This window comes from Charadrius vociferus, unplaced genomic scaffold (assembly GCF_000708025.1).
Source record: "Charadrius vociferus isolate BGI_N301 unplaced genomic scaffold, ASM70802v2 scaffold218, whole genome shotgun sequence".
Taxonomy (NCBI): Eukaryota; Metazoa; Chordata; class Aves; order Charadriiformes; family Charadriidae; genus Charadrius; species Charadrius vociferus.
Window position 1 is genome coordinate 407,090 of NW_009650084.1, and position 12,426 is coordinate 419,515.

Here is a 12,426-nt window from a genome sequence, read left to right on the forward strand (position 1 = left end):
ATATCTTTATATATAACAAATTGGAAATCCTCACTTTAAATGCACAAGGTCAAAGAACTGCATTAAAAAAATCCCAAATATTTTGATTGGTCTTTCATTCATGGTATACATCATACTAACAAAGACTAGCAAAATGTCTCTCCAAATAATAAACTAACTAAAATAAATTATAAACAACTTTTCAACTATTTCCGTTTTTTACGGCCCATAAAATTTTCTTCTTTTAATTTCACTTGACTTCACTTTGGATGGTGTTTTCATACCCACAGACATACACATGTCCTCATCCTCTTCAGCTGAAATAACTGAGCCTTCAAAACATCTCCAGTTGTTCGTCTTGCTTCTACCCATGACTTTGCTGAATATTCTCCTGCATCACAATGAGTAACACAGGTTTTCCAGACCTACAATGAATAGACCACATTCAAAATCCTTCCCAAAAAGGACTAAAAAGGGGTCACAAAGCTGATCCATGTTTATAGCATAAAAGGAGACTGGACAGTCTATACATAGGCTGATCTGCTCTAAACTCAAGACTGGGCAGAGTTATAGTATGATATTTTTGTAATCTCCTCAATATTACAGAAGAGAAATATAATTGTCACTTAACATGGGATTCTTCTTACCCTACTTTAGCTATCTAAAACTCCAGAGTCCAGTCTAAATCAAGGCTCCTTCCAGAACCTAAGGAGAGAATGAGATGCCTGAAAAGGGCACTTCATTACAGGGGTCTAAGAGCTAGGCATAAGAAAGAAAGAAGATGCTCTCAAAGAACAAGCTGCTTGATCTTACCAGCAAATAAGATGCTGTTGTATTTTAAAAGGAATGCAGATGCCTATAGAAGAGCCATGCTCGAGCTCATACAAGTGCCAGTGTCAACCTATACTAATTATCTTTATATAAACCTCCTGTCTGTTTCTGAAATGTGCAGTTAGATCACACCACAAAATCTAGTGCACATTTATGACTGAAAAACTACTAGTAGGTCTTTTCAGTTTTAATCATTTTAAAGGTGCTAAACAAGGCAAGGATGATTGCTAATTTGTTCCAGTAGTATCATTTTTACATCAGCATTAATTGTTTTTCCCTGAACTGTGTGAAACATGAGCACACAAAAAATAACCACTGAAAAAAAGAAGTGCTGTTGACTTTCTCTGAAGCTTGAGTTCAAGGGAGAAATAATACCTTGGTAATGACAACGACTGCCTTTACAGTATCTGCATTTCCCCTGCACTACAGTAAAGACTTCTTCCTTTATTTGTGCAGGAACATCATAGATAGTCTCAGGAGATATACAGAATCGTAATGGGTTTTCTCTTTATGTAAACAAGCTGGTTTAATTAGTTTAATATGTGATATGGAATCTATCAGCAATTAGCATCTTTGATCAAAATCTGCACTAAAGCCAGTTTTTTCCAGGATGTTCGATTTGCATGAAAAATTTGATGAAGCACAATATGTTTGAACAGAGTAGGTATCCATACCAGTATATTTTTTTTGGTGTACATATTAATAAGCATCACCTTTACACAAAATTTCCGGTGGGCATTTTCTGATGGACATACCAATTTACAAGATAAAATGGTTTTGAAAAGTGAGAGGTTTGGTTCTTGTAATTCTGAAAACTGGCTCACACTCCTTTAAAACAGCTTTTCTTCTGAAATAAATGCAAATTCTAGTGGCAAGAAAATAATGAGATAATACTGAAATACTACCTCACATATATTTCAACACAGGGTAGGAACGCATGCACTGTAAGGGAAGTCGATCAAAACTAAAAACAAAAGAGAAAATTATTTCTTTGTTTCTCAAACTTCTGCTATAGTTGCTTTTCAGCATTTAATTTAAAATCTAATTATTGTTGACAGAGATTGGGAAGCAAGCATATTAAGGCACCTAAACTTAGCATCCCTCGAGAATTCTGAAGAAACAGCTTTGCCTTTTCTGTTTGTGTGCAGAGTTTCGTGTTTTAACCTTCCTCATGTTTTCAAATTCTGCTTTTGTCAGAAGAAATGTCTCCTTGGCTAAAATCACTACAACCATCTCCCTGAACAAGTCAAGGACCAAGTTTAGGCAGCTGAGTGTTAGATTTATATCTGAGTATGTCCTAGACATGTCAGCAAGAAAATTAACTGTGTGTTAGCATGAAGAAAAAACAAAAGCAAGACTCAGCAATGGATAAATTCAGGTCTCAGACTGCTGCAGACAACTGTCTTCATCATAAGGAGTACCGAGGTTTGCGCTCACATCTCCTGAGGGGTCACTCCTGCTTCTCTGACCCCTTCCTGTCCTCTCTGTCCCCTATACACTCCCGTAACTTCTCCCACTCACATCCTGCTTTTGCTGCTCTCTGCTGTAGCTGCACTGCTGTTGGGGTGACTCCCATGACCCTACTGAGGGCTCTTGCAGGCAGCACTGCGATATTGCAAATGTTGAAAACCTTGACAGTTACTATGGTGCCTTTGCATCTCCCAATCCCTCTTGCAGGCACCACGGCTTCAGCATGCTCGTTTTCAGCCTTGTGAACAGTATGGCTTGATGAGACTGGCATCGGAAAGACGTGTGAGTGGAAACTGTGAGGCACTGCTTGGTTTATCTATCAGGTTAGCTAAAACAACATGCATGGTGTCTTATCGACATTGCACGTTTACAGAGTGCTTCATTTCTGGGTGCTAGCTCATGCCACCTCCACATTTATCTGAGGAGAAACCTTGTACAGCACTCCCTCAGCACTACCTACTGCTCTCAGCTCAGCTCTGCTGCCATGAACCCCCTGCATCCAGCCTTCGCCACCACTGTAAGCAATTCCAGCATCTCGTTTTCTAATTGGAAATACTTTGTACTGTAACATGAGGAGATGGCAAGCAAGCAAACAAGCAAGGACACTTCATGTCTTACAATCAAATCCATTTGATTTGAGCAGTATCATATTTTCCACCTATCTGGCTGGACTAAGCATGCCTTTGGAGCAAAACAACGTACCGCTATACTCTGTTCTTCGATCCATGACCTGCTTTGCAGGGGGTAAGAGAGGCAAAAAGGGACAGCAAAACATTATTCTTCAATTTCTGCTGTTCGCCAGTGAGAAACATCCCAAATCCATGCAAATCTTCAGTCAAAGGGAAGTTTTGTTCTGCTGGTGCCAAGTTCTGCATAGCAGAGCCAAGCACAAATGCTAAGAGGTGAAGTGAAATCATGCTAGTCAATGAGGCAGAGCCTGCTTCTGCAAGCAGCTCTTCCTTTGAATTAAGGGTTATACCTTGGTCAGCACATTGAACTCCTGCTGTGGGCCCCGGGATGCCAAGAACGAGGTCAAAGAGGTGCAACATTATTAATGTTGTGTTTTAAGAACAAACCATTGTCTATTCTTCCTAACTGTGCTTTCATTCTTTCTCAAACCCCATGATCACATTTATTGAGTGCTGGATATTTGCTGGACGAGTTCTGTTAACCATTACATATTTCATGTTGCACTTAGCATTTCACCAACCATGACTAAATATGGACTTACAGAGGATAGGTCACAAGGAAATAGAACTTCAGGACAAAAAGAGAAATAGATTTATGGAGAAAAGGTCAATTTAAAATAGACATTTTTTTTCCCTAGTGGAATTGAATCTACATTCATTTTCAATTAAAAAAAAAAAGAAAGAAATATTGAGCCATTACAAGGGCCAGTCAATTGTCAGAGCTACACTGGGTTAAACTCAAATTATACTGGAGTAACTGCTCAAAGGAAGTCCAGTTAAAATAGAAGCAAATGAGTAAACAATTTCTTTTCCTTCCCACCCACTTTTGTCCTGCTGCAACACATAGAATTTTTCGTTACAGGAATATGACATTTCTGTTACATATCTGTGCTTATATAAGTCTTTACAATCTTATTAATGGCTGCAAATTTGTTAAAGCTGCTCTAAACCCTTTCAATCGAATGTAGTCAGTTACACCCCAGGGAATAATTACTGCCCCCAGTTGTAGTATGACATAAACGCTTTCAATCTCATTTCCATAACATTTGAAAACAAGCAGCTCAGCCTTAGCAAAGACAGTGTTAAAACATGGATGGTACTCAAGGCATGAAGCACAATTAACTTTCTAGTTGGTCTGTTGCCCAGAAACTTAATCTTTCAACAGCCAGATCATCACTAAGTGTTATTAGCAGAAAGCACTTTTCCTTGTTCCATACTGCGAAATGCAAACAGGCACTAATACCAAACATACTGGACACTTATTTCTCCACAGTCCTTGTGCAAATAACACAACACGTTGAGTATTACACGGTTTAACTGCTGCTTACCCACCTCACACCTTTTTCAGCCATTTAACTTTCTGCTAAGGACAGAAGCAATAGAAAACTAAGAGGCAGATTAGGGAAAGCTGAAAGATAAAACAACCCTAAAATGTTATGCCTGTTAGTAAAGGAGCATGAATGCTGTGGAAGACAAAGCTATTTTCATCTGCCCACCACTGAGCCTGCAACTTGGAACCTGCTGTTCATCCCAGTCTTTGTTGTAGGAATCAGGTGCAACAGTTCTTAAAAACAAATAAGCTGTTTTGTTAGTAGCAAAATTAAGCAGGCCTGGCCTGCAACAGATTTGTGTCTCACAGGTTGTGTCCCATTTGGATTCTCTAGTGTTTAATAAGAGGTGAGCTGACATTGCAGCCTTTACCACCATGAGGGAACTAATTCGTAATTCTCTCCTCTACCCACCTGTGAATTTTCATCATACTTGAAAGAACTGCATACCTTTGAAGACTCTACCTCCCTGCTGAATTTGCCTGAAATTGGTCAATGTGTTCACAAAAAATGGAGCGGGTAACAGAGAAAGACACAGACAAACATCATGACTTTATAAATCTCATTCCTTTGGGAAACCCAGCGAAAAATAGAAGTTAAAAGCAGAGGAATACTTGCAAATACATAGCTGAAACTTAAAGGCAATGCAAAAAAAGTGACATTATGACAGAAATTTGCCTACAAATAGCAACAACAAGACTGCGTTTATGAAGAAGAAAACAGGAAATCACAGCAGACTACTTGTAAGTAAAGTAGTTACTTGTTAATAAAAAGCAAGATAAATCCATAATTTCCTCCTCTGAGCTTAACACCACTCTTGATTTCTACCAGTGAAGGCTCTGCATTATGAAATTAATCCTATTTCATGATGCTTGGCTATAATTAGTCTACCGTAAAGTGCACATTGGCCATGCTGTTATTCAATCAAGACACTGCTATTTTTTGCCAAGTGTGAAGAAACTGTAGGACTTTCCTCAAATCCAGTCCTACACACTTTCCTTTACCCAGATGCCCCAAGGACTTTCTGTGACTTCCTCACGTAAATAAAAGCAATGGGTTTGTAAAGCCAAGCTAATCTAAAAACAAACTACACAGTGTCATCAGATCCCGTCTGACCTAGCCAGGGAATCTTGATAGCAAGAGCTCTGGTTTTTTTTCTTCTTTTAAAAACATACAGTTTCAGGGAAGTGTTCCTGGCTTAAAGTTCTCGTGCAGGATGAGATCACCTGTTACAGTTGAGCTGATCATGTGGCTCGTTGCTGCTCAAACTGGCACGACGCATCCATTTTGTCTTTTTTCCCATCCGTTTCCCAGCTACATGGTCCTGGCCAAGTTCTGGCACTCATCAGACTCTGCCCTGGGTTGATCCAACTCACTAACCCAGCAGGAAAGTAATTCAGTAAAAAAAAGCACATTGCTTCTGTCAGAAGTGAAACCATCTCTTGCCCCGTACAGATGGACTCAGTGGCCAATTCATGCTTCTCTGAAACTTCCCAGAAATGGTGAAACAAATGACTAACATTTTGAAGCAGATGCAACAGTTTTAAGTCAACTGGAAATTCCTGCTTTTTGTGTTTTTAAGGCATTTTGATACCAAAAAAAAAAAAAAAAGAAAACAATGAGGGCTGTTGCTTACCATTTGTCTTCTGTTCTCTACCAGGTGGATGCCAACAATCCCTAGGAAAGATCCAAAGCCAAGCTAAGGCAAAGAACAAAACCAAAAGAAACACATGAAGTCAGCTTACTTGGTCAACATAGCAAAGCATTACACTGATATCCGAGCTGATGTATCATACAGATGGGCTAATTGAGGTGGGTCAGGGGAAAGGGCAGAAGTTATTACTGGACATAAATTTTATAATGTAGTGGGGAATGACCAGAACTGCAGCTCTTTGGTATTTCAGAGGAAAACTTGTCATGTAGTAAACGGAAGCCTGTATAGACATATGCTTCTATAACCTAGCCATTGTTACCATAGTCACATATAGTTTTACACACTGTAAAACAAAAATTAAGCAAAGTAGGAGAAAAGAATGCTTACATTTAGCCCATACATAACTATCGTGGAAAACTGTAAAGCTTTAGGCAATTGCAGACAAAATTTTGCTCAAAACATGGATGTGTTGCTGACATGCGAGTGACCCAAGTTCAAACCTTTTGGGTTGGGTTTGTTTGACTTTAATGACTATCTATGACTATGCTTGACTTTAATGACTATGTGTGACTATCACACATCCCAGAAAAAGTCCTTGATAAAATGCCTAAAGGACCAGTACAGTTAATTTCAACATAGGACAGCTGCAGCACCAACAGCCACAGGAGAGAGAGGAGGAAGGGAGGCTGGGGTAAGCTGGCTGTATTGTTCCTACCAGTGCTGCTTCAACACCAGGCTGGCAGGAAAAGCCTCCTCCTTATGATGGGCCCATGAAGGCTTGGAGAGGTAGAAAATCCTTGGGTTCCTGGTTAACGTGAGTTAAAGCGGCAACAGGTAAGACCAGCCTTTCCTCAGATCTTCCTGGAGTCAGGACTCCCACTGGGCTCACGTAGGTTGGGAGAAAAGGGGTCTCCTTGGTGCTACACCTCATACGTAGCTGGCCACAGACTCAGAAGCAGCCACGGCAGGAGTGCAGCTGTCAACAGGCTCTTTCCATAGAGCTCCCTCCTTGCCTCGCCTGGCCACACGCTGCAGTCACCTCAGTCTCAATCCCTCATAACTTCTACGCTCCCTGCTCCCCTCTTCACGAGGGCTGACACTCTGCCCTGCCCAGATGCACCCTCGTCAGCCCCTCAGCTCCCACCCAACCCACCCCATGGACGGGGCATGACATTTCTGCTAAGGAATCTAAGCCCCTGTCTGGAACAAGGTCTCTGAATCTGGTTCAGAGCCTCTCCTCCAAGCACAAGTTAAGTTTTTAAGGACTACGCATCCCAGCCAAGGGCTTGAGCAATGCCCGTGAACTCCTTGCTGTTACGCACAACTGCTCACTGCAGAAAGCAAATCTCCTGTGAGCACTTTACTCGCTCAGCATCACAACAGGAATCCGTCACTCCCTCTCAAGAAAGCAAATGTAGGGAAGGGAGATTTGCTATAGAGTGCTTTGAGAAGATTTATGTGAAAGGGAAGCACAAGGACTAAAAGCAGAGACTTTGAAAAAGAAAGAGTGCGCAAGTGCATCCATGCTGACAGCTGAATAGGAGAGAGACTTGGAACCGTCAGCAAGGACACTCTGTTCAGGAGACAGCAACTTTGTACATTAAGATAACTACGTCAAAATGACACCCGGTTCCAAGCCCCATTTTTCATTCCAATGGGAACAATCCATAAAGCCCCATTTATGGCTGATGCAGGGGACATAGAGCAGAGTAATATTATCCATGCGAAGAAAAAATGAGCAAATACAGAACAACAGCAATTACATCAGAAGGAGCAGAACCACAGATAGAGATCACGATGTAAACCACAGCATTGCTGAGACTACTTTAGAGCCATATGCGCTGCTTTTTTTGTCTGTTTAGACAATAGTTGGTTGGGAACTCTGGGAGTCCAGGTCAGTATGGTGATCGGCACAATTGGACCCTGTAAGACTCCTGGTTGAAAGATTATAAAAATAGCAGATGAAAATAATACAAGCAGTAGTCATAGAGAACTGACATTAAATATTTAAGTATAAACACTATTCATAAAGATGTGAGGTTGAAGAAGCTCCAACTCTGGCTTTGCAGCCCATTCCACAAAGACAGCCCTAAACCCAAATTGACAATCAAGCAGTACTGTATTAAATGTAGACACTTTCCAAAGTGGAACATCATGCTAACTCATCTACACACAGAAATGTTTTAGGTTAAATTGCTTTGGAAGCATAAATGCAGATAATACCTACCACTGTAAAGATGTCTTCAGAAAAAAGCTTTTTCCAAATAAATGACAAGTGACCACATACACAGAGAAATCAAGGCACTTATCTCTTCTTGAAGACAATGGGAACTAAGCAGAAGCCCAAATTATATTGTGGGTCTAGCCCTAAAGCCCTGCTCTGCAAATGCTATTAAATGCAAGTAAATCTATGCAAGTGGATAGTCTTATTCACATTTGTAGGTGTTTGCAAGATAGGAAATAATTCTGCATGGTTTTTAAGACCAAAATGCCTTACCTAAGGTCAGTGGAGATTTAGATTTCACCTACCAGCTCTGAAGTTAGTATTTTACTACTGAGTTCTATGAGAACTAGACTGACTTTTTAATTGTAATTAACACAGCCTGTCCTCATAATCTTTCTTTTCTTTCATCCCAACAGTTAAATATGTAATGTCGAATTCACTCCCCTCTCTTTAGGTATCGAAAAGTTTGGGATCACTGTTATGTTGGTTTTCTAAGCTCCCTCTACTGTCAGTGGAGAAGAGAAGCACCTTTTCAGGGTTATTTAGCTCATTCTGAAAGAGGTGGCTGACTTTGCACAGAGGTAGAGGGGAGGCCACCCCATAGTCCATCATGCTGCACTGGAGTCAATAACCTCTGGCAACAAGGCAGGAACACAGCAGTGCTGTCATACACCCCTAAGTAAGCTTTTGGTAAGATATCATGCAAGGTTTGTGGAGCACCTTTAACTCTTGCTAAATGTTTGGGATATTTAGTGTATTAATGAAATTTACACTGACAATTATCCATCACTATCTCTCAGTTACTTCAGTAATCCATCACGTGCACAAAAAGAATTCTGAACTTTATGAAAATTATTTAGCTCCAATAATCTTTTGAGGGGGAAAATTATTAATACAAAGTTTCCTTTTCAATGTGTTCTGACAAATTCTAGCTATTCTATCTGGTTACTAATGACCTCAAGATTTAAAAAAAATACTTTAGATTATATTTTTCAGACGAGTGAATAGATATCGTGTTATTTTTAAGAGAAACTAAATGCTGAAATAAACTGTTTTATGCACATGGGTTTTTTACTTATTACACTTATTAAAGACTAGTTTAAAAATGAAACTTCTTTCAAGGGAATGAATGCAGCTAATACGGTCTTCTAAAATATTTTCATTCGAATTACAGAAGAAGAAGAGACCTTTATCAGTATTAATCTATTTTAGCTTAATGAAAGAAAAATTCATTCTTTTAAGGTTTTATTTTTGGAACTACTTTTTGTTCTATTTTTAAAACACCACTCCTTATAGATCATTATCCCAAAATTATCTTTCTGAAAGACCTGTTCTCAGCATGACACTAAGATGTAAGAGGACTTGCTTAGGAGGAACAGTTCTAACTCACAAATTATTAATGGCGGTGCAAAATGTATGCACAGTAGTAAAAGATACGTATCTCTCTTCTATGGGCATTTCATTCCATAAAGAACAAGAAATAATGGTACCTTACAACACATTTTGGTCGTGGTGGAGCCACATACATAAGCAGGTGCCTAACTCTAAGTACGTGAGTTTCTTACTTCACCTTGCAACTTCTGCCTCCTCTTGGTGGGCTCAGGGAGACCAAATGAGGCAGATGGGCCTTTCTGTTTGCTGTCCATGCTCCTCTTTTTTAAAACTCAGCCCAGGTATCTCAAAAAATTTTATGACTCCAGGGGTTTTCCACCCTTTTGGATATGACTGATCTCTTCTGAGATCAAAAAGGGTCATGGGGGTTGAACTGGCAAGAGCCAGGCAGGGCTACCCCTGCCCAGAAGTCACAGAGGCACCACAGGGCAAAGCAGATGCAGCTCCAACCTTGTGTCCAGTGCAGGAACGTGTTTAAGCCGTCTGTTCCCAAGGCAAAAACAAGACTAAGGATTTTGGAAGGGGCTCTCATACAGGAGGACTGACTGCAAGACTGCACCAGAAGATGTTAGGCAGGCTGCAGGGAGAAGCTTCCATATACCCATCTGCAGGGCTTTCCCTGTGATGCACTCAGCAGAATTCCTGGCACACAGACACAAGAGCAGAGTGGTTCTTTCTGCTATCAATGTAGTAAACCCCTAAAAGATCATTTAAATCTATCCCATGCCTACTGTCCAGTCACCTATATGTCCACATTTAACAGAGATCAGAAGGAAGTCAAGCCCAGGTTCTCACATAGGCTCCTGAGCCCAGCATACTGCTGTGCAGTGACGCCTTCACCCCCTTGTGCCCCCTGACAGCCTCCATTTTGGGGCACTACAGAAAAACAGAGTTTACCCCTCGACTTTATCACACACTAGAGCTAGATCAAAACAAAGGAGTATCTCTCTCCTGTGAAATGCAACAGGACTGAATTTCTTCCTTTTTTTTATTCAGTGCAACAGGACTGAATTTTTTTCTTTTTTTCATTCAATATGCTTCCCATACCCAGCTGATAATAACTTAGGTGCTTGGTACCCAATAATCTAAAATAGGTTTCTTTACTCACAACAATGCCTGGGTAGTAGCCTCCCACGGTAACATTTTCTGTTCTTGTGGTAGCTGCCAGACCTATGGTCAGTATGAAAACAGACACTACCAGCAGAGCGACTGTGAACCAAAGCGAAGTCTTCTTCCTTTTTGCAAATTGTCCTGTAGGGAATGGGGAGGGGAAAAAAAAAAAAAGAGAGCGCTTTTCATTGCAATCATGGCAGAACAAATACAAAATAACGGAAGATTTTCTTTAGTTGATCTTTTCTGGTGTTAACCCATTGTTGTTCTCCCACTAAGGAAAAGAGCTGGCAGACAACAGAGGGAATTAAAAACCACAGAGTTAGCTAGAGCTCAGCATAACTTAAAGCACACGCATTGGGTACACGCGTGAGATGAGTTTTTATTAAGCTGAACTGAAAGTCAGTGACAATGATAATTACACCTTGTCTTCAGTAACGTTTATAATTAAGTGTTGCTCATATCCGTAAGTCAGATCCTGCATGCCTCAAACGCTTACCTACGTGAAGTGCCAATTTGACTCTCCCTGGACAGAACATAAAAATTTCTATTTTAAACCGGATTAGCAGAAGGTCTGCATGCTGTCATGAAAACATACGTGCTCTTCATATTTACTGGAGTAAGCAAACTCATCTCTATCTCTGAAGTAAAGCTGTAATACAGCTGATCAGGTAAGGATATAGAATCATAAAATCACAGAATTGTCTAGGTTGGAAGGGACCTTTAAGATCATCAAGTCCAACCATCAACCTAACACTGCTAAAACCACCATTAAACCATGTCCCTAAGCACCACGTCAGCACATCTTTTAAATACCTCCAGGGATGGTGATTCAACCACTTCCCTGGGCAGCCTATTCCAACGCTTGACAATGCCTTCTGTGAAGAAATTTTTCCTAATATCCATCCTAAACCTACCCTGGCGTAACTTGAGGCCATTTCCTCTTCTCCTATCGCTTGTTACTAGTGAGAAGAGACTGACCTCCACCTCGCTACAACCTCCTTTCAGGTAGTTGTAGAGAGCGAGAAGGTCTTCCCTCAGCTTCCTCTTCTCCAGGCTGAACAACCCCAGTTCCCTCAGCCACTCCTCGTAAGACTTGTTTTCCAGACCCCTCACTAGCTTTGTTGCCCTTCTCTGGACTCGCTCCAGCATCTTAATGTCTTTCTTGTGGTGAAGGGCCCAAAACTGAACACAGTATTCGAGGTGGGGCCTCACCAATGTCAGGTAAGAGACTACCTTTTTAAACAGTAGCTGCTCAGTGACATACACTCCGTCTCACTGGAATTTGGATTCAGATACCCAAAAGTGAAAAACAGCATGCTCATCGCCTGCTTTCAGCCTGCTTCCAGCCACTTAACCTTGTTATTGTGGTGGTGTATCTGAGCTGCAACCACAGGTTACTAACAGCAGAGCCCCAGCACATAGCACTGACTTATTTGAAAACAGTGATCCATACGTGACCCTAGCTAACAAAAGGCACACAAATGAATCAAACTGTAGTCCCCCTCTCTGGTCCTTTTTGCTTTGAAAGGCAAGGCAAGACTGTGCAGAATCACCCCTGGAGCACTGGGCCATGTGATGCCATGTGGTCCTATGGTGCAACGGGGCAGCACAGAGCTCCATCCAGAGCACAACCTGTCCATGTCTGACCAACCCAGCTGCCTGCTATGACAAAATGACTGGACTTTTGGAGACGTGGATGTCTTTTACCTTAAATCTAGCAAGGTTTTTAACATGGTATCCCACAAT

General features: G+C 40.9%; 1 protein-coding gene across 1 annotated transcript in view; it reads right to left on the reverse strand.

The window, feature by feature from the left end:
- Positions 1-12,002, reverse strand: part of TMEM255B (transmembrane protein 255B) — a 69,407-nt gene extending 57,405 nt beyond the window's left edge. Inside the window, exons 1-4 of the mRNA XM_009892148.1 lie at positions 11,945-12,002; positions 11,177-11,203; positions 10,676-10,818; positions 5,934-5,996 (exon numbers count right to left, since the gene is read on the reverse strand). Of these exons, the coding sequence (XP_009890450.1) occupies positions 5,934-5,996; positions 10,676-10,818; positions 11,177-11,203; positions 11,945-12,002 (291 nt within the window). The remainder of the gene's footprint in view (positions 1-5,933; positions 5,997-10,675; positions 10,819-11,176; positions 11,204-11,944) is intronic.
- Between the last annotated feature and the right edge of the window lie 424 nt (positions 12,003-12,426).